The sequence below is a fragment of the Zootoca vivipara genome, chromosome 11 (genome assembly GCF_963506605.1).
Source record: "Zootoca vivipara chromosome 11, rZooViv1.1, whole genome shotgun sequence".
Classification (NCBI taxonomy): Eukaryota; Metazoa; Chordata; class Lepidosauria; order Squamata; family Lacertidae; genus Zootoca; species Zootoca vivipara.
The window spans coordinates 62,982,916-63,005,426 of record NC_083286.1 but is presented as its reverse complement, the minus strand read 5'-3'; the positions used below and the strand labels follow the sequence as shown (position 1 = coordinate 63,005,426).

Genomic DNA, 22,511 nt, shown 5'->3' with positions numbered 1-22,511 from the left:
TAAAAGCACACCAGTGCAAGTAGATAAATAGGCACCACTGCAGCGGGAAGGTAAATGGCATTTCCGTGCACTCTGGCTTCCGTCATGGTGCCCTGTTGCGCCAGAAGCAGTTTAGTCATGCTGGCCACATGACCTGGAAAGCTGTTTGTGGACAAACACCGGCTCCCTCATCCTGAAGCAAGATGAGTGCCACACCCCATAGTCACCTTTGACTGGACTTAACCGTCTAGGGGTCCTTTACCAGTTCAGGAAAGAATCAGAGATTTGAAGGTGGGCCTAGCCTGGCCCAAATAACTTCACATAAGAGACTTGATGGTCAAAATGGTCACTTTATACCTCTCTAAGAAAGCATTATGGTGAAACTGTAGATCAAATTTCGGCATTTTCCTAATACTGTAACTCAAGGTATCTGCCTCCTGCACTTATATGCCAATTTCAGGAGCAAAGTAATCACTTTCATGTTTCTTTTCATCTTCTATGTAGAGATAGTTTTCTTCTTCGTTTAAATACCTTTTGAGGTTAAAATAGAGTTAAGCCTTGGAGTTTGTAAAACTGATGGTGAGAATGCCCAAAACTCTGTGACTTACAAAAAGGGTCTTACATCTTTAAAAGGACTGCTATGCTGGGTGCCTGAAGAGCTCTGCAACAAAAAGAATTTGGGGATTCTGATAGGCTCAAAAGGATTCACCTGGCCATCAGGAAAGCTCAGGGGGCATTGGTGCACCTTTCAGCCAGACACTGTGCTGATCCGATTATTCCGTGAATCATGTGAGCAGCCGTCATACTACACAGAAGCAACTGCCCTCAGCAAGACTGATTTGAAAGAGAAGTTCAGCACTTGGTACCGGCTGACTTTGTCTCCCTAGCCCAGCTTCTGCCACACTGCAGGAGAGAGTGTATAGCCTACAGCAGAACAAGCATCTAGCTGACTTGGCAATGTATTAACCTACATCTGTCATGCCATTCACCTGCTTCCACTCCTCTCCAAAAAACGGGTAATACTCAGGAGAAGCAGAGAAAGCAAAATTCACTTCTTCTTATTTAATAAGCAACAATAATAAGTGCATTTCAAGCATCCACAGGAAATGACACGTCCACTATGACACCTTTGGTGCTGCCTCCAATACGAAGCTGAGGGACTGATGGGCAGGACCTGCAAGTTAGCAATGTGGCAACAAGCTACAGGAACAGAAGAAGAGCCTGCTGGATCAGGCCTGCGCAAAATGCACCATCAAGACCTGAGCACAAGAGCCCTCCTCCAGTCACTGGTATTTGAAAGCATTGCAGGGCCTTCTCGGTAGTGGCTCCTGTGGAACGGCTCTTACTGTCAGAAAGTTCTTCAAAGGGTTTAGTTAGGCTCTCCATTCTTGTCATTTGAATCCACTGGTTCAGGTCCTCCCCTCTGAAGCAGCAGAAAACAAGCATGTTCCATCTTCCATGTAACAGACCTTCAGATATTGGAAGATGGCCATCTGATCACCCCTCGGCTATCTTTTCCCAAGCTGAAGGTTCCCACCTCCCTCAATCGTTCCTCATAAGGCCTTGGTTTCCAGGCCCTTCATAATATTTGATGTTTTTAAAAAGGATGTTCTATATTATTATTATTATTATTATTATTATTATTATTATTATTATTATTATTATTATTTGCACCCTACTATCTGACTGGGTTGCCCCAGTCACTTAGGGCGGATTCCAGCATATATAAAAACATGTTGTTGTTGTTGTTTAGTTGTTTAGTCGTGTCCGACTCTTCGTGACCCCGTGGACCAGAGCACACCACCATGGATTTTTTTAATTTATTTTTTTACAGAAACGGGGTGAAACATTAAACCTTAAAAAGCTTCCCTATATAGGGCTCCCTTCAGGTGTTTCCTAAATGCTATATACCGGTAGTTACTCATCTCCTTGACATCTGATGGGAGGGTGTTCCACAGGGATACTTGATGATTTAAAAAACTTTCAAACATCTGTATTACTTTTGCCTTTTTTGTTGTCTGCTGCCCTGGGCTCTTTTGGAAGGGAGGGTGGGGTAAAAATCTAATAATGAGCAGCAAAGTAACTAGAAATCTACCATCTGTCTGCAGAGGTAGAAGAATTCCTACCTCTCACTGGAAGAACTGAAGAAACAGCCAAGAAACAAACCACCATGGCCAATATTTCCTATCTATCCCACTGTATGAACGTTTCACCAATAAAATGGGCTGCCTCAGAAGCCCTTTTCCCCTGGACGAAAGGCAGTGGGGAGGAGGGGGCGTGCCAAGGATTCTTCAGTGATGAACTGCATCCAGCCCAGACTTCCCAAGGCTGGCTTGGGCGACACCTGAACTATTGATGTGCTCCTGGAAGTGAAAGGCATTACCTGGCTGCCATCGGAGCCCCCAGGCAAACGGTATCTGAGTGCAGCAGGCATTGTTAGCCTTCTCCATGACAACCAGATGGCTGTGTCTTTCATAACAAGGAACGGAGGTGCCATCTGTCTCTACAAATATTGGACTCTCCACTTAATTATCCAGCCACAGAGATTTTATTTGGCACACGGATGGGGTGTGGGTGTGGCACTTATTTGTTCTATATATTCTTCTCCAAACAGTTACGCCATTTGGGACAGTGGACGAACACTCAGTGGCAGCCTGTTAGGCTCTCTGTGTTGGAATCTGAAGGTTCCACAGTTTGCGCAAAGATGCGTTCCCGCAGATGACAAACCCTTTGCTGAGCACAGGCTCAAAATTGGCCTTCAATATTGGGATATCACATTTCCCTAACATCAGAAGCAGGAGGTTTTGTCCGTCAAATTCTGCTTTGTTCCACACCGGGTGGTCTTCCAGCTGCTACATCTGTGTTGTTGAACAAGGATCAGAGCACTACCTGGCATGCCACTGGCCATCGGGTTTTCAAAAGGCAACTTCAACACAGCCACTACCTGGAATGCAGAAACTCTGAGCATCTTTCTGCACCATTTTTGTGTTGTGACTAACTGAGTGGAGAAGACAAGCCTGCAAGAGTGGGAAGATGACTCACTGTAGATTATAATGGAAGTTGACACCTCCAGAAACAAGTACGGATTGGAAATCCCAGCCTTCAAAAATGCTAAGCGGTCTTGACAGCCAGGGCATTGGCAAACTCAGAGCGAGCAACCGAAGATCATGGACAAGCCCCTGTGTAAAGAGCTTTTCCTGAGGCAAACACCAAGGACACTCACACATGTTACCACTATCCAAAGTGTACACATGTATATTTAATTTAGTCGACTATGTGCTTCGTGATGCTCCTGAAGACAGTTCCTTGGACCAACTTCTGCTTGAAATACAAAAAAAAACCTTCACCCAGCAAACAGAAGTTTGCCAGTTTTCTGACACATGGATGGTGAGCTTGGATACAAAGGCAGATAGGCTGAGCCACTGCAAACAGAAGTCTAGTAGCAAATCAACAAAGCAATATGAGCTGCAGAGGGATTCAAGCTGATCGGACCGTCCATCCCATTCGATTCGAGGAGAGTCACTTGCAAGAACCTCTAGGAAATGATGTGGGGCAGGGGGAGGGAGACCCACTCTTCTTCCTTAGCCCTTCCACATCCCTCTCAGATTCCTCCACTGGGTTAAATCTGCAACGACTTTGGAATTCCCTCCCTAGAGACTGGTTCCCTCCTTGTCCTTCCACCGGCAAGTGTAGATTTTCTTCTTCCAACAGGCCTTGGGGGAAGGACTGCTTTCGTATGCTTTGTATATAATGTTGAGGGGTGGGGGTAGGCTTATGCTGAAGGAGCCAGGCCAGCTTCCAGTTAATGTTCCCCTAAGTATGGGCCATAAAGGTAACAAAGGAAGCGGCTCTGTGCCAGAGCACAAATGCATGGGGCCCCCTCCCAAACTGGCCGGTAGTTAGGAGGACAAAAGCCAGAGTTGAGGTGTATGTGAGCTCAAAGCTACCGTGTTTCCCCTTTTTTAATACGTAGTCAGAGAGTAAGCCATGGCAGCATTTTTTAGCATTAGTGAAACATAAGACACCCCCCGAAAATAAGGCATACCTCCATGCCGTGTAGAACGAGACCGTCGAGCGCCCCAGCCAGCCAGCGGGACCCAGCCAGCCAGAGGGGCCTGGAACCGGCTGCTGCTGCAGCAGCGAACGCCTGGAGCGCCCGCGCCAGCAGCCTGGCCTCTCTTTTTTTTGCCTGCCCGAGGCAGCCTGCCGCCCTGCCACCGGAACCGGCGGCTGCAGAGCAGAGCGCTCCGCAGTGCCGGGCAGAGCGCAGCGGCCTGGCCTCTTTATTATTATTTATTTGCCGGCCGCCCCGCCACCGGAACCGGCAGCTGCAGAGCGGAGCGCGGCCAGCGGGGAGGGCTGCGCGTTCCCGTGCGGTGATGGCGGTGCGTGGACGCGCGGCGGTGGTAGCAGCAGCAGCAATGGCTGCTGTGGATCGGCGGCTGCCGAATCTCGATGACTTCGCGGGGCAGAGCTGGAGCGCCTGGGTGGAGAGGGCCGGGCCGACCGCAGCCGAGACAGGTGAGCGCGCCCGCCCTGCCCGCGGGCCCGGAGGTGGCGGCAGGCGGCGGCGGGAAGCAGGGGACCCTCCGTCGCCGTTTCTGCTGCCGCCGCCGCCGCCGTCGAGCTTCCTCCCTCCCTCCCTCGCCTCCCCTCCTCCTCCCTCGCCCCCTCCCTCACCCCGCCCGCCCCAAACAAAGGAGCCGCCGGGTCCTAGCGCCGCCTCACTTCCCGCCCGATGGATCCTGCCTTCCTTTTCCTGCCGCTTCGATCGGGTTCCCTAGGATCTCTCGATCCTCCTGATGGGATCCCCTCTCCCCCAGCCTGATTTCACCGGGGGGATGCTGTGATCAAGTCAGGATCTTTGTCCCACGCGTTTTCCAGCTCCTTATGTGCTTCTCGTTCCTACTTTGATCCCTTATTACAGGAGCATGGGTTTTTTTTTACAGGAGCACAGCGGCCTGGCCTCTTTAATTTTTTTTTTTTGCCGGCCGCCCCGCCACCGGAACCGGCGGCTGCAGAGCGGAGCGCTCCGCAGCGCCGAGCGCTCGAAACGCCCAGCAGCACCAGGCGGAGCACTGAGCCAGCAGCCTGCTGCCTTGGTGCTTGGAACCGGCTGCTGCAGCAGCACCGCACAGAGCGCCCAGCAGCACCCCGAGCCAGCTGCCTGGCCCCTCTGAGGAGGCCTTAAGGTACAAGACATCCCCTGAAAATAAGACACCGTGGGTTTTTTTGAGTAAAAAAAAGAATAAGACGGTGTCTTAAAAAGGGGGAAACACGGTAGGAGAGGCTGTAGGCTGAGGCGTGGGAGAGAGAGAGAGATACTTGATTTCTGCTGGAATCCAAGGCTGTGTCTATGGGAGAAGCAGGACCCTCTTGGATCTACAATTCTAGGATTCTATTAACGCCGCAAGCCCCATCATCGTAGCCTCGGGTTGCACATTTGTGTAAATACACATATCCTAAAGACCCCAGTCTCTGCTGTCCCTCATTCAGAGGAAACTGAACCCTGGGGAAGTGCCTGAAACCCCCGGAATCTGGCGCTGCTCGGAGATTGGGGTGGCATGCAGCAATATATATATAGCTTTAATTCTACCAGTGCTTTGTTGTTTTTAAATGCTTTCTTCCCTATGATTTTAGCTGCTCTTATTTTTTATCAGGAAGCCACCTTGAGTCAGAGAAAAAGGAAGCGTATAAATAAATATATAGTAGTAATAATAATACTGTAAAGGCCTCAAACAGGTGCTGCCATTGCTACTGATCAGTCCATGAACAGTATATATTGAGATCTGTGCTGTACACTCAAACAGGTGAAGACACCCTGGGGTGTGGGTTAGCACCTTCCCCATTTGAGGAGGAAGGAAGCCCCAGGACCAGGAAAAAGAGGCTGCGGGGGGGGCATCTGCCAGCCCCCTTCCTGTGCTGCCTGGAGGTTTCAGTTGCCCCTTGAATTCTGAGGGTAAAACCCAACATGTGCGAGTCCCTCTGGAAGATCTTGGGAGCGCTCTGCACATAAGCCAGCACCTGCTTCGGTGAGCAACAGAACTTTCAAAAATAGGTATTTTAAACCTGAAGCAAAAAACATGAAGTTGCTTTGCAATCTGCCAATTGGCCTCATCCCTCTCTGGCAAACAGAAGCGATTTTCTAACAAGATGTTTCCAACTTCTTCTTTTTATATAAGATTAAGACTATTCACACAGCAGGATATTTTTTACCACTGAACAGCTATTAAAAATGAGCTCCAAAACCGAAAATAAAGATCCTGCGCATTAGCCGCTTTAGAGAGCACCGGACCTTGCAAGCAACATGTGAGGTCAGTTTCCTGGGCACTCATGGCTCCTCTGCAGCCAAGCCTGTTTCCAGCAGACACAGTGAGCTGCCCTTCCTTCCTGCCCTGCCCCTGTTGTTACACCTGCAAAGCCTTCTGCTCAGCTTATTTAGGGAAAGTACAAGCTGATCGCCGAAGAATTGATGCTTTTGAACTATGGTGCTGGAGGAGACTCTTGAGAGTCCCATGGACTGCAAGAAGATCAAACTTATCCATTCTGAAGGAAATCAGCCCTGAGTGCTCACTAGAAGGACAGATCGTGAAGCTGAGGCTCCAATACTTTGGCCACCTCATGAGAAGAGAAGAATCCTTGGAAAAGACCCTGATGTTGGGAAAGATGGAGGGCACTAGGAGAAGGGGACGACAGACGACGAGATGGTTGGACAGTGTTCTCGGAGCTACGAACATGAGTTTGACCAAACTGCGGGAGGCAGTGCAAGACAGGAGTGCCTGGCATGCTATGGTCCATGAGGTCACGAAGAGTCGGACACGACTAAACGACTAAACAACAACAACACAAGCCTGACATTTCACTTATCATTGCACATCAAAGCATTTACAGTGGTGCCTCGACTTACGAATTTAATCCGTTCCGAAGGTACCTTCGTAAGTCAAAAAAATTGTAAGTCGGAAAACGCCATTGGAAATGCAATTTCCCTTGGAATGCATTGGAAACGGGAAAATTCGTAAGTCAAAGCAACCCTATCTAAAAATTCGCAAGTCAAAAAATCCCTATCTAAAACCGTCGTGGTTTTTTTCCGGATGTCGAGACATTCGTAAGCACGCGGCCATTACCCCCATTTGTAACTCGAAAAATTCGGTGGTCGAGTCGTTCGTAAGTCGAGGTACCACTGTATCATGTTGCAAACGGCCAGCATGGACAGAGCAGTTGCTCAATGTCCTCCTACTGGCTAGGGAGGAATTTTTCCCTGGTGCTAAGAGAGCAAGACCTCAGCCTGAGGACTCCTCCTGGTGAGAAAGCAACATGACAACGTCCAAAGACTTCACAATTCAAGGAATGCTTGTGCCAGATCATAGAATCATAGAATTGTAGCGTTGGCAGGGCCCCCAAGTGAACATGGAGTGGTGCATTTTCCAAAACATAAAATTTGAATGATTTGAGAAAATTCCAACATCTATGCAACAAATAAGTCAGCTATTTAAAATATGTAACTTTTTAGTAGAAGCAGATTATAATGGTGTACATTTGATAACATCGCAATGGGAAAAAGAATTAAATTTAATCATATCTAATGAAAAATCATAGAATCGTAGTTGAAAGGTAATTCCAAGGGTCATCCAGTCTATCCCATTGCAATGCAGGAATCTCAGCTAAAGCATCCATGACAGATGACCATCTAACTTCTGCTTACAAACCTCCAAGGAAGGAGAGTCCACCACCACCAGGAGTCCCTTCCACTGCCCAGAAGCTCTTACTGTCAGAAAGTTCTTTTTTATCTCCTACTTATAACCTGAAGCCATGGGTTCGAGTCCTACCTTCCAGAGCAGCAGAAAACAAGCTTACTCCATTTTCCAAGTGATGGAAGGGCATGTTATGATCTAGCTGAGATTCCTGCATTGCAGGGGCTTTGACTAGATGACCCTCATGGTTCCTTCCAACTCTTCTATAATTCTCTAATTTGATATTTACTGGCATTAGGAGGTGCATTTCCATGCACAAAAACATAGGAAATATTTTGTGACCATGGCTTTTAATATAAAGAAACTAAAAGACATACACCCCCCCCCTTCTTAGTCTGGGCTTCTCCATCAGTCTCAGCCAAGGAATGATGGGAGTTGTAGTCAACTACAGCTGAAGGACAAGGCACCTCCCCTGACTCCGTTCCATCACGCAGGCCTTTCGCGGCGGCTACGGAGACCCCCGTGCACGTAATGAACTGCAAAGCTTGGTCCTGCGCCCCCTTGCCATCCATAGGCCTAGTGAGGATGATCTCCAGCCCTGCAGGGCTTAGAGCTGTGCATCTCATTTGCACTAATGCAGTGAACTGCAAACCCTTTGCCTCTTCTGCTCAGTCGCACATGGACTTTAATATGCAATTAAGTCAATGTCCTTCTCCAAATCCTGTGCAATCCAAGTCAGTTAAAAGGGGGGGGGGGAGAATCTCCCCACACAAATACTTGCTTTTGTAAAGTTCCTATGTTCCTACTTAGAATTTTTCATTTATATTAAGTGGTATAAAAATTTAATAAATACTTCAATAATAAGTTTATATAATGCCACTCAGTGATATTAGAAAAGTAATTAAGCTGCTAGATATTTAATTTGCTTGTCCAGCAACAGGGTAATTAACAATTCCTAATGTTAACCTTCTTGAAGAGAGCCTCTAATCAGCCTAGTGGATAAGCAACCGGCAACATGTAATACTCTAAATACCAAGTCTTACCAGGTTTCAGTGGAGGAGAGCAGTTCAGATATACAAAGCCTTGGAGACTGGCACACCACTTACCGGTAGGAAGGGAAAGCTGGATCTGTTCGTTTCCTTTGCTAGCATTTAACAAAAACAACAGAACTGCCCTCACCCCTTCCTACGCCCTGCATCCACATATCAGCACCACTTGGCAGGAGTTACAGCTCTGCAGTAAGCGCTGAGATCCCCACAGCCCCACATTTCCCCAGTGCATGGGAAAGGGCCGGAAATAGGGGCACCCTAGCCTGCAGAAAGAGCCATCGTTAACACTTGGAGCTCCTGACTTGACAATGGAAGCATCTGGCAGTGACCCACAACTGGAAACAAATGACGGCTTATCTCAAATGAGCAGCGAGCAAAGCTCGGCTTACAGTTGTGATTTGGAGAAAAATATCCCGCAAGCGCTGCTTCACACATCAAGTCTTTGGCTTGCTTCTGCGCTCGTTGGGGGCAGAGTGAAGCAGGCAAGACTGAGCATGTGGGCGCATGCTGCTCACTCATGGCAAACCATCCTTTATTCCATGCTGGGCTACAGAGAAGCATGAACCAGGCCACTTATGCTGAAACAGGATCAAGGCCCCTAGAACGCTTCCCCCTTTCCATGCAGAACGTTGTTATTTGATTTCGGATGTTATGCTCCCATTTCCACCAGAAAACTCAGTCTTGTCCACACACTGAAAGACACCTGGTCCAAGGGGTCCAGTTTTTTGAGCAAGAGAGCGGCCATTCTAGGAGGCAGTCCACTTCGGCTCCCATTGCCATGCTACACAGGGGGGCCTTGCAGTGGCCAACCGGGGCTTCAGCCTGACCAGACTTGCAAGGCCAAGAATGCTGCTAGCAGCAAGGAAAGGGCTTGGCAAGGAAGGCTTCTGCCTCTGCCCCACGGGCCCCCTTGAACCCAGTTGGCTGCCCCGAGACATCGCACTCTCCAAACCACAGTAAGAAGGACAGGCGAACATCATGTCTGAATGCTACTACCAAGAGAGACACAGACAGACAGGGCTGGCCCAGGGATCATTATTTCCAGGGTTCTGAAGTGCTGACAGGTCAGCAAACATACTTTGTTCCACTGGAGAAAGGAAGGAAAGCAAGACAACCTACAGAAGGATTGAAATACGGAGTGACTTAACATTTCTCACTTACAACACTGGGAGGCAGCAGTGGGCAGCGGCTGCTTCTGAACCTCTTCCGCAAACGAATGCTAAGGAGGGAAATGAGTAGAGATGAGGAATGCAGTAAAACAATTTTCAGCAGACAGGGGCTATTGGAAAAGAAACAGAAAGGAATGAGAACAGAAACAGAAACAGAATTGGAAAAGAAACAGAAAGGAATGAGCGGGGACTGGGACTTTGGCAATGCCAAACTTTGTTGTTCTGTGTTTATACTGTTGTAATCTTTGCTGTAAACCACCTTGCACTTTGGGTAGGCAGAACATAAATGATTTAAATTAAATAAAAATGCAAGGAAGTATGGAGGGCACAGGGTAGCCCTAGAACAGTGGTCTTCCGCCTTCTCAGACCCAGGGACCAACCTTAAACCCACAGAGGCATTGGGGGAGTAATTTCCTTCTGTTTTTGCTGCGCCCCACCTTAGATCAGGCCAGTTCTTGGCAATGGGTCCCTACCCACCAATGGAAGACCAATGGCCTGGAAAGCTGTACAACAGGCAGAAATCTTGCCCCCACCTCTCCCACCTGCCTGCATGTATCCTGTAGAGATGAAGTACCACCTTGAGATTTCTTTTTAGCTAACACGGCTCCAGGATTCAGTGAGCTTTTGTTTTGTTGCTAAACGGGAGTTTCCCTAGGCCGGGTCTTGGCTACCTTTCTTCCCCTGTATTTCTAATAAATAACTGCAGAACCAAAGAACGCCTTCAGTGAGCCTGTCACTTTCAAAAGCGGTGGCTCTTCTTTATCCAATGGCATTATCCAATGGTGCGCTGGAAAGTCAGCCTGCACAGCTGGCAGGGTGAGAATGGCCCCGTAGACACACAGACTGACTGCTGCTGTCTCTCATCTACCCAGCCTCCTTATAAGCAGCTACACAATATCCTCTCTTGTAAATGTACCCATGCTCTCACCCCTGGCACCTGGCCTGCTATGCATGGGGGAGAACAGTCCTAGACTAGCCTTCCTCCTGCCTGTAGGAATGTGCGTTCAATGGGCAGCATTCCAGCATAGGGGCACCCAGCTGAAATCTCAAATTGTACAATCCAGAGCTGGGTATACCATCTCACCTTATCCAGATCCCCCAAAGCCCCCTATGGGCGTTTGGCCAGACTCCAGCAAGAGGCCCCAAGGCAGCACGGAGCAGAGCAGAGCAAAGCATACCCACCTCATCATCTTCCTCCAAGGAGTTTATCTGCTTTAACTTCTGAGTCCAGTATTTGGCTTCCTCTTCCGGGATGTCTGCAAGACAGCAGAATAAGTAGGCTTCTGCTCCCATCCTGGTTCCCCAACATATATTTTATTATATGCATATTCTGCTCTGACATGGGGCTGCCAGAGGCTTCCCACCCAATTCCACAGCTGCCCAGCCTCAACAATGTCACAGCATCGAACATCCCAGAACATCCATAGGGCCAGACATGTACTTTTAAAAGCAGAGCATGCTTGCGCAGAATAGCACATGACCAGGGATGCTGGTTCAATTCAGAACAGAAACAAAAACCACACACATAAACCTCAGCTGTAAAAACGACAAGGCTTTCTTGGGCTCGTTGAGAACAGAAGGAATGGTGGACAGACCCTTGTGCGCTGCACAGTCAGATTACAGAACCGGAACTGTGTCAGCAGGTGAGGCAGGCGCACACTGCCAAGAGCCACGGGGGAAGAGGAGCATGACTTCCTGGACGAGGGTGGAGGCAGAGGAGGGCCAGGGGTCAGAACAATGAGGGCGGCAGCAAAAGCAGGCACAGTGTCAACAAGCGCTCATTAGGTTCAAGTAATGTTTCATACTTTCCCCACTTTTCAGATCAGACTGAGAAACAGGAGGCGGCAAAACACAACTGACTGCAGAGGCAAAGCAGAAAAACAGCTGTGGTCCACAGGTCTCTTTGAATGGAAACCCCGGAAAACATCACAAATCCAGCAACATAAAAGTTAAGTCTCTTGCTGGCTTTTCCAATTCCAGAATGTTTGGAACTCTGATTAAGGGGGGAAAGGAAAGGCAGGGAGGCTGGAGATGAAAAGAGGAGAACACAAAATCCATGGCCCAAGGGGGAGCATGCCTGTGCCTCAAGCAGGTGATGGAATCATGCCTGCCTGGAAACTTCCCAGAAAACTCAGGCAGGTTAAGTTGGAAGCAGAGTGCTGGGCCAGGAGAGACCTCTTGGACTCTGCAGGTACCAGAAGGAGGTTTGAGACTGCACAGAGCTCCGAAACGTCACCCCGTCCCCATTAACCAAGGCGCCTCTAACTCAGTTGTCCCCAACATGGAGGCCTCCAGATCTGTCAGACTACAACTCCCACCAGCCCCAGCGAGCTAGCTTTTGACATGCCCAATGCCACAGTCAAGAACTCTTCTTCAAAAAAGGGATGAAAATCTCATCCTCAGACGTGTTCCTGTCTTGCAAATCTTGCAACGCCCAGGCAGAGTGGCTGGGGATCTGCCAAGAGCCTGTCACATCCTGGCTTCAGAGAGCCATTTCCATAGCATGCTTCTGGGCATCTTATCGGAGATAAGACGATTCGTTTCGCAAACACCACCACAAACATGCAACAGCTCCACACCAGGTCATTATATTCTCTCTGTCATCAAAGAAAGCCTTGAGCAACTTTGGAAATGGCTTGTGGGAGAGCTTTGTAAGCCATCTGAACCCAAAGCTGGCTCCATGAATATAAACATGCTGAACCAAACACACAGGTATACCGCTTCTTCCACGTCCATTTTATCACATAGGAGAGGAGCTCTTTCACCTGGGAAATGAAACACAAGATTTCTAAATATCTCTCTCTCCCCCCCCCCCGGGGGGAGGGAATGGTGGGATATTGCTGTAGAGAGAGAAGTGATCTCATACTCAAAAGTCAAAATGAAGGACAGTGACTGAGGTGGGACCCACAACGCTAAAGCTCCTTCGACATGGATGCAATCTTTATCCTGAGAGCACCTCATTCCTGCACCTGCAAGGAACCACGGAAGGCACATGGCCCTGGGATGCGGAGGCTGGAAAGGGTCCTGCTTTTTGTCCCGGAGAGCCCATCAAGGCATTCACCAGTTCTCAAACTCCTTAAGCAGGAGTAGCCTTCTCCTATTTCTTCAAGCATGAAATTATAATAGTATCTGAAAAGCAGCATTGTATGTTCTTGGAAGATACGGCTCCCCTCCAACAGCAGAAACCTTTCCTGGAGAGGGAGGCACACAATTCAGACTATTTACAACTTGTGCACCATTCTGAACAGCTAAGAGGGCGAGGAATGTCCCACTAAAGGAATCCTTTTTGAGCCAAACTATGCCAACTAAAGCCTGTGTGGCAACAGCCGTTACACTGTACAAAGAAATAGTCCATTAAAACGGGCATCCCAGGTGGCTGCTTTGGGGGGTGCATTTCTTAGCCTGCAGTTTGGAGCTTGAAGTGGTTTATGGATGTGGGTGTTTACAATGGCCGCAGAGAGGACTCCTCCCCAGAAGCAACACAAGCCAATTTGTGCCCTCTCTCCATCTCAAAGTCTGCCTGAAAGGCGCCACCCCCCACCACAGACATAGGCAAACCCCCCAAATAGGAAGAGAGTAGACTGGCCCTCTTTAAAATGGACAGTGTTGTTACTTGCATTATTTGCAAAATTCTCTGTTCAGAATTACCAATCATATTTTACAAAGAAATTCAGACACTGCATAATAGGGCTGGACTAAAGGACCTTCAAGTTTCCTTCTATTAGTTGCACTCAGCAGTCTGATGACTCTGAATAAAGATTACTGGTTGCTAGGCAATGTGAAATAAGCACACACACCCCACTTATGGAAAATGCCGTGCTGCAAGAAAACCTCAGGGCTCCAAAACTGTCCTCCCATATATGGCACTGTAAGCCTTATTTAATTGGAGCTAACTTCTGAAAGGAAACCACCACTAAGAAAAGACCCACACGGTGGACGCACATCAGGGAAGCAAGAGGGAAGACGTGTCTTTGAGTTTCACAGAGGATGGTGGGGGCTGGCAGAAAGTCATTTGCACTCACCAAAAGGCAACTCAAATCTTGTATCCAACAAAATCTGATGAGGTGTTGGGTTTTTGGTGCCGCAGACCTCATGGCCCTTCATCAAGACCTCGGCTTCCAGGGTAGACCACTCCCCAGGGCCCTCCTGGAAAGAGAAAGGGCATCAGCAACTCCACCCGAAATATCTCCCCATCCATCTCCCCACTTTTCTCATGTCTGTTATTTTATCGCCCCATACGCAGCAGGCCCCAAAGTGCTCAGAGGCACAACAACATGCATTTAGATAATTTATAAAACACACATCATAAAAAACTGTGGCAACATACAAAAAATAAATGTAAAACTAAAAACTAAAAAACTTTTAAAACACATCAAATCAATTGGCAAAACCGTCTGACTAGGTCCCCCCACCCCCACCCCTGCAAGAGGGAATTGATATGGTAACTCCAAACCACATCAGGAAATGGTCTGAACTTTTGGAGGAATTCAAGCTTCTACAGAATATGTCAGAGACCACCAGTGTGCTGTTGCTGCTACAATTTATTTACTGCTTTTTGGAAGTCCAAACGCCCCAAAGCAGAAAATCATCTATTAAAAACAAAATATGTATACTGTAGAGAACAAGCAATGTGCCACTAAACAAAATCCTGCTCATTTGCTGTGGCAGAATCACAGAACGTCTTTCACCTGTGGACTCAGAGCTTGAGACAAACCATCCTTTGCAGTCAACAGAAAACCCTCTTGGCCTAAATGGGCTCTGAGAAGAGGAACCAAGAGGTTTCCTTTAATTCACAGGCCTTCTTTTTTAGAAACAACAACTGAACAGCAGCGTTTCCACTTACAGCCTTAGAAGACAGTACAGAGTGTGGTGTAAAATTACTTTTCCTTGCATGCCTTAAGCGGGTCATTGTGCCTGGATCAGTTGTGACTGAAGTCAAGGGGTGGGGGGAGCTTTAGAAAAGGATTCCCTAATTTCTGGATCTTGCAACAATACTGCGTGGACAAAGTATGCGACATTTCCATCTCCTGGCTGGGTCACATGAGCCTTTGCTTCAGTACAGATGAGGAAGAAGAGGGCAGCTCTAGGGCAGAAAGACTCAATATGTTGTTGGACTCCAACTCCCATCAGCCCATTCACCCTGACCAGCCCCCAGGGATGATGGCAGTTGCAATCCAGCATCATCCTGGATACTAGACAGAAGCAACCAAACAGCACAGGGAAAGCTCTTTGACATTTCTTCACTGCCACCCCAAACCCCTCAGAAGTCCCAGGGGGGTGAAGAGCATCTCTCTCGGCTCTGAAGGTCTACTGACCTCATCCGCCTGCCGGATGGCCTTCAGTTCAATCCACGCTGTCCCAACCATTGTGTCCCAGATCAGCCCCTTGTTCCATACTTCCACGATCAAGCCCAGGTCCAGGCGGCTGATCTCGCTGCAAAGGAGGTAAAGAGACACAACACATAAGCAGCTGGGGGGGGGGAACTGGACCCCCACCTTCGCCATTTTTACAATGACCATTCTTATTGCTTCCCAACTGACTGCCTTGTCCCAGTTTTAATCTTAATAGCCACTGTCTTTCAGCTGCAGGTCAAGCCAGACCAACAGGAGGATTTCCTGGGATCCCACAGACAGGAGGAGGATCACCAGCCTTAGCACAGACAACTGCAGAGATGCATTTCGGCCACTAGAGGTCTACTCAGGACCACAAGTCAAAGCCTGCTGGGCTTGCCTGGAAGATGCTCCTCCAGCCAAATCTCAACGCACAATTTAAAGTTACCTCTGACAAAGGACTCTACTACATGGTAGCCTGAGCCACAGTAGATTGCTCCACTTCTTTTAAAACCCAAGTTCACAGTCCTGACAGATCCCTTTCTTCCCCTGAGATCGGCCCCACCCCTTATTTTGTACCTAAGTTTTCACATTTGCAAGGAATCGCCACCCCTTTAAGCAGACCAAGGACGGCATCCAAAGAAGCAGATCCGCTGGTGCAAAAATTTCTGCTTGCGCAATGCAACTTCTACCACCTCTCATCTCTCTACACCCCACCCCCACCCCCAATCTGCTCCAGAATAGATTTACGGGGTGGGGGAGGAGAGGTGAGTTGACAAAAATGAAATGTTTTCAAGAGCGGCAGAAGACATTGTCTAAATTTGTCTGGCAGGGGAAGAAGCCAAGAATTAAATATAAACTTTTGACTGATGTAAAAGAAAGAGGAGGATTCTCCTTGCCGGACTTAAAGATATATTTTGAAGCCGCGGCTTTTTGTTGGCTGAAGGAATGGTTCTTGTTAGACAATGATGATTTGTTGGACTTAGAGGGCCATGATAATGCATTTGGTTGGCATGCATATTTATGGTATGATAAAGTGAAATTGCATAAAGGTTTTAAAAGTCATATAATTAGGAAATCATTGCTTAATGTCTGGATGAGATATAAAGATTTGTTGGAAAGAAAAACTCCTAGGTGGATTTCACCACTTGAGGCAAAGAAACCTAAAAGGACAAATATGGATGAGAATAGGTTGAAATACAAAGATATCTTGATGGAGGTGGGAAACCACTTCAAGTTAAGACCATATGAACAATTGAAAGATAGGTTGAGCGATTGGTTTCAGTATGTGCAGATAAATGAAGCATTCAAGTTAGATAAAAAAATAGGATTTCAACCAGAAAAATCGAAATTAGAAACAGAATTATTAGAGACAGACCATAAGAATTTGTCCAGAATGTACAATTTGTTGTTAGAATGGCATTTGAAGGATGAGCAAACAAAATCAGTTATGATTGAATGGGCCAAGGATCTGGGTCATAATGTGATGATGTCGGAGTGGGAAAAATTGTGGAAGAAGGGTATGAAATTTACGGCTTGTACGGTGTTGAAGGAAAATTTGATGAAAATGATGTATAGATGGTATCTGACGCCGGTCAAGTTAGCTAAAATGTACCACAAAAGCGAAAACAAATGTTGGAAATGTAAGCAGGATGTTGGCTCATTCTACCATATGTGGTGGACATGCCCTAGGATAAAAGGCTTCTGGGAAATGATTTACAATGAATTGAAAAAGATGTTTAAAAACACATTTTTGAAAAAACCGGAAGCCTTTTTGCTTGGAATAATTGGGGAAGAAATTCCCAAAGACGATGTTAATTTGTTTATGTATGCCACCACAGCTGCTAGGATATTAATAGCAAAATACTGGAAAAAAGAGGAATTGCCTTCGATGCAGGAATGGCAAATGAAAATGATGGACTATATGGAATTGGCAGAACTGACAGGAAGACTCCGGGACCAGACAAATGACAAAGTTTTAAAGGATTGGAAGAAATTTAAAATGTATATAGGGAATGTATTTGATGATTAGAGTTAGAATATCCAGGAAAATAAAGAAGTTAAGGCATTAGGGAGATAATAGAAGATTAAAAGTTAGAAATAAGGGTAGATGATACGAAGATGAATTAACTTTGAAGTGTTAAAGAGATTACATGATGGGCAAGGAAGATGATTTAGAAACTGCTATAGAAGTTTATAAAAATGAAAATCAGATAGTAGGGAATTGGGGAAGCCTGAAGACAATGAATATCAAATTGGAAGAGAAATGATATATTTTTTTGTTGTATGTTGTTTGATTTTTGTGTTTTTGTATTTTGTATTTTGATGTTTTTTGTATTTAGTATTTGTATGTTTGTTGATAAAACGATTAATAAAAAATATATTTAAAAAAAAAAGAGAGGTGAGGGAAGGAGGGAGGGGCAGTTCTGTTGCACAGCCCAAATGCCCTATGCTAGCAGATCTGTTTCACTGGATACCTCCCTGAGATCATGTGCTGTTTGGGGAAGGGCATGATGTCCCTTACCTGGCCAGCTGGAGATGTCAGTGTGGAGAAGCCCAGGCAAGGTATTACAGAGAGCAACATGTGTTTTCAAGCAACACCTTTGCAACTTCCCAACAAACAGAGAAAGGTGAATGTTTCTGCTTTCAGCATTTTGGTTTTTTTAATTATAACTTACTAATATCAACAGTTTAATATGCATTTAAATCTCAAAGGAAAGGAAAGATCTTCAGAGTACCAACAATATTAACATTCAAAAGAAATACAATACTTACAATGCTCTTGAAAGGAAGGGGACACCATATACCATAAATACAATCCTATCCAATCTTTTGCTTTGAACTCCCCCTCAGCATTACTTTTTTCAATACAGTGGTACCTCGGTTTAAGTACACAATTAGTTCCAGAAGTCTGTACTTAACCTGAAGCGTACTTTCCCATGGAAAGTGGATTAATCCGTTCCAGACAGGTCCGCGGAGTACTTAAACTGAAAGTATTCAAACCGAAGCGTACTTAAACCAAGGTATGGCTGTACAGTGATCTATTATTAATTTAACCGAACAATATGGTGTTTCCTCTCTTGTCTCTTTCCCAAGACAAAAAAACATGTTTAAAGTGCCTAATTTCCCAATTTCTCCCATCTTATCCTCCCTGTATGAAATTTAACATAAATACTCGCTTTCCCATAACTCAGTTGGTGGAACATCATTACCCCCTGCTAGTTGAGCGACAAAATTAACACTTAGCAACACGGCACTCCAGTTTCAGGTGTGACCTCGACCCACAGCATTCACTTACAAGAGGAAGTCTTGTTCCCAGCATGGCTGGTCCCCTCGAACAGCAACCGTGGTGCTCTTCACATTTTGCACCTTCAGGGTCACATACGTATTGAATTTATCTAGAGAGAAAGCAGAGTTGTTTCACCTGAGGGTAAGTGTCTCAAACTCCTCCTTGCCAACACATGATATTTGATGGAAAGAAAATGACTCCCCCCGTCCCACCAGCTGCACTTCAGCAGAGCAAGGAGATGGCAGGAGAGCAGGGGCAGAAGAGAAGTTTCCACTGCCACCTCCTTGGCCTTCATGATCTGGCCCCAATGACTGAAAAAGGTTTCACACAATAAGGAATGCTAGCTACCGGTATGTGTTAAGAACTGCCAGGAGTCAAGGGTGGGGGGGTGGAATTGCTCAGTTTCCATTGAAATGTAAGAAATCAAGCTGCTTTCATTGCTGATAGCAAAGTGGAGCTGCTTCAGTTTAATACTCCAAGGCTCCCAGGTGTGGTTGCCTGTATAAGGTAACTTCCTTATACAGGGGTACCTTGGTTTTCAAATGTAATCCGTTCCGGAAGACTGTTTGTGTTCCAAAACGTTCAGAAACCAAGGCGCAAAGGGCAGTCTGCAAATTCAATTGAGAAATTTGGGGGGGGGGGGATTAAGCGGAAGCCGTGGAACTTCCAAGGTGCATCGAAAACGGAAGCATTTCCTTCCGGGTTTTCGGCATTCGGAAATCGAGGTACCACTGTGTAATGGTGCTGTGCTGAAGCTGCTTCAGAAACCCTTGAGACTTTTCAGTGGCCAAGGTCAGGCCTATAACTGGGCCTGGCTTTATTTTATCTTGTGAACTGCCCTGAGGGCGATATATTAATCTAATAAATTTATTATCGTTATTTTGTCCAACCATTTTGGATTTTAGAAGGAACTGCATAATTCAACCCTCTCTAGCAAGAGGGAAGAAGCAGGCCAAACACTCAGAAGCTAGAAAATTCCTGCCAGCAGAGAGCCAGCCAAGAGGCAATTGCAAGAACATGGATGTCAGCAGGCAGACTTGTTGGGCAGAAGAAAATCTGCGCTCACCTGGTGGCCCCTGCAGCTTTGCTTTCTTTACTGTAAAAGAAAAAAAGAGGATGTCAGTTGATTATTCCAACCTCAAGCATTTTAACTCTCAGGTTGTTAAACGTTTCGGCTGCAGGTAAGGGAGAAAGAAGCCTTCAAATTAGTTTCATTTTTCACAACAAAGGAACCTGGATAAGAAGCCACTCCAATGCTTTGCCCCACTTTCCTTCAGAAAAAACGGGGGAATATTTAAGAAACGCTGAAACGGAGAACAAAGCATGTTGTTGTCCAAGGAGTATTGCACTGTCAGCACAAATTGGCTCTTGTCCCCCGAAGCCAGGAGCTCTGGATGGTGGCTGTGCTCATGAGGGGCTTGGAACTGCGGTATCACGGGGGACAAGGAAACCACTTACCCGGGTCCAAAACAACTGAGCACGGCTGGACAGGCCAAGTTCCACCTGCATCTGAGCCGCCCTGCAGCAACCACTGCAGACTTGCAACAGCAGCGCCAGGAGAGCTCTGTGCACAAACTGTGTGTGTCTCTCTCCGAGTTCACCCTTTACAAGGAAGAAGAACAAGCGCACAGCCAATAGGGAGCCCCACCTGGCTGGTTAGGCTGGTTGCCCTATGCTAGCCTTCCCCAACAGGGTGCCCTCCAGATGTTCTGGACTTCAAGAGGAAGTGCTGGCGGGGACTGAGGACAGTCACAGTCCTAAACATCTGGAGGGGCCCCGGTTGGCAAAGGCTCTCCTCACTTCCAGACAGGCGTTTTCCCCACCCTGCCTGGAGGTGCTAGGGATTGAATGTGGGACCTTTCTGCAGGCCAGACTCTAGCAAGGAGCTATGGCCTTTCAGCTGTGATTCCTGCATTGCAGGGGGTTGGACTGGATGACCCTTTGGTACCCTTCCAACTTTACACCTCTACAATTCCCCATACCACCCTGGTTACGACTGGTATGGGCAGGTTTATGCAGGCTGCCACCCTCCACTTTAAAGGAGGCAGCAAGAGTAGCTGTGGCTTGCTTGCTCAGCTCCTGCCCTGCCCTTCCAGGAAGCCCAGCAAAAAGCCAAAATATTGGTCCCTTGAGCCCTCATAGGCATCTGGGGCCTGACATTTGCCCAGCCGAGCCAACTCTGGGTGACCCCAGCCCTTTCTAGTCAAGGCCCAGTCAGAGCAAGTAGCAGAAAGCCCTGATCTGTCCAGACTCACCCTCGCTGTGCTTGGTGTTGGCATAGCAGGTAAGGGAGCCCTGAAGGGGAGCAAGGAGCCTGTAAGCCCAATTCACTTTCCTCTCTTCTTCCCTTTTTCCCTTTCACCTGCCTGAGTAAGGAGCTCTGTCTGCCTTCAATTAAGCCACCAGTTGCCCAATTACCAGCAAGTGACAGCTTGCTCACTGCATGAACTATCCCCTCTCACAGTATGGAAACATCGGGACAACCTCTGTGTGTGTGATTCATGACAGCTCCAACTGCAACTTCCAGCACGCTTTTACGCTAAAGCTCTTCCATTAAATACACTCTTCCTTTGAATCTACACAGCAACTATCTAGCCTCTGGTTTCTCTCTGCCAAAACTATGAACAGGTAGGCTCTCCAATTAAGAGCAAACCCCGGGGGGGGGGGGAGAGAACTAACAGCCACCCTTAACTGTCCTGCCTGACACACGCAAGCTGCCCCCATAACTCCTGCGCTTTCAAAACTCAGCAGATTGGAGGCAATTAGCTCTGCCACATCTGATCCCATTTCAGACAGAGGAACACACTGTCAGCAATCCTGGAAGCCCATAGAAAGCAGCAGAGAACCTCTGATAGGAGAGAATTGCACCAGATGATAATCTCCCATGTTGCTGTGGATGCTCAGGTCAGCTGGGGGGGGGGGGTTGCACAGAAAAGATGGAAAGCGAGAACACAAGCTGTGGCCTAGATACCGAGCTTTGCTGAGCCGTAAGGAACATCTGCGTAGGTTCCTGATACAGATGTTTCTGATACAGATCCTGAAGCAGCAGCATCACACACCCCGTTCCAGAAGAGGACATGGGAATGAAGAAGCAAAAGAAACAAGAGCACAGCTCTTGCAAATGGGCAAGGAGCTACGTTTACTTTTTTAGCAGCTCTTATCTGTCAAGAAAGGAAGGTCTGGAACTGCACACCTGAGGATGGCGAAAGCAAGCCTGGGGAGAAATCCAAAGAGATTCTCCCAGTGGACCAAAGCAGGGTCCTGTGAAGCATCCCTAAGTTATGGCCTTCCCTTCCTGACCCAACACTTTGGCTCAATTTTCAAACAAGTAAATATTTATCCCAAATGCTGAATTAAGATTGTGTGTGTGTGTGCGTGCGTGCCTAGAATCAGCACACACGGCTTCCCACTTGAAGAAAAAGGATTAGGAGTCCAGCAGAGACAGCGGCAGGTGAGCAAGAGGACCAGGAAAGAGAAAGGATCAGGACCTATTCCAGGAAGTTAAACACACTTGCCTCAGACAAGTGTCAAGGAGCCACCTGCCTGGCCACCCGTGGTGAGCAAAAGGCCTTCAGGCGATTAGATGGGGAAGCCTTTAGGAAACCAGGGAAGGCAAACACCCCAACCAGACAACCAATGAACCTCTTTGGGGGTGGCCTTCTCCCATAACGCATCTGCTCAAGGACTTTCCATCTCCCTGCCAGTGGAAGAGGTGTAGCAGAGGGCAGCAGCAGAGCCTTGTGGGTTGTGGCACCCAGAATACGGAGCAACCTTTCCAAGAGGTACTTCTGGCGCCTTCATTGCTTGCTTTTACGCAGGCTCTGAAAACAGTTTTGTTTCAGTTGGCTTTTTAAAGGTAGTCCTCTTTAAAAATGTGGTTTTGTCCAAATACAGCTTTCATTTATCATTTCAGTTTGTTAATATTTTATCTGCATTTTTGTGCCTTGCATACACTTGTGTTACAGAAAGGCAGGATATAAAACACGAATAACAATAACAACAAT

At 47.2% G+C, this 22,511-nt stretch overlaps 1 protein-coding gene across 5 annotated transcripts in view; it reads right to left on the bottom strand.

The window, feature by feature from the left end:
* Positions 1-22,511, bottom strand: part of UNC13B (unc-13 homolog B) — a 160,255-nt gene that overhangs the window by 119,414 nt on the left and 18,330 nt on the right. For all 5 annotated transcript variants that reach the window (XM_060280414.1, XM_035100682.2, XM_035100684.2 and 2 more), the window contains exons 2-7: positions 19,574-19,603; positions 18,517-18,616; positions 15,204-15,321; positions 13,911-14,034; positions 11,071-11,144; positions 9,881-9,938 (exon numbers count right to left, since the gene is read on the bottom strand). In XM_060280414.1, the coding sequence (XP_060136397.1) occupies positions 9,881-9,938; positions 11,071-11,144; positions 13,911-14,034; positions 15,204-15,321; positions 18,517-18,616; positions 19,574-19,603 (504 nt within the window). The remainder of the gene's footprint in view (positions 1-9,880; positions 9,939-11,070; positions 11,145-13,910; positions 14,035-15,203; positions 15,322-18,516; positions 18,617-19,573; positions 19,604-22,511) is intronic.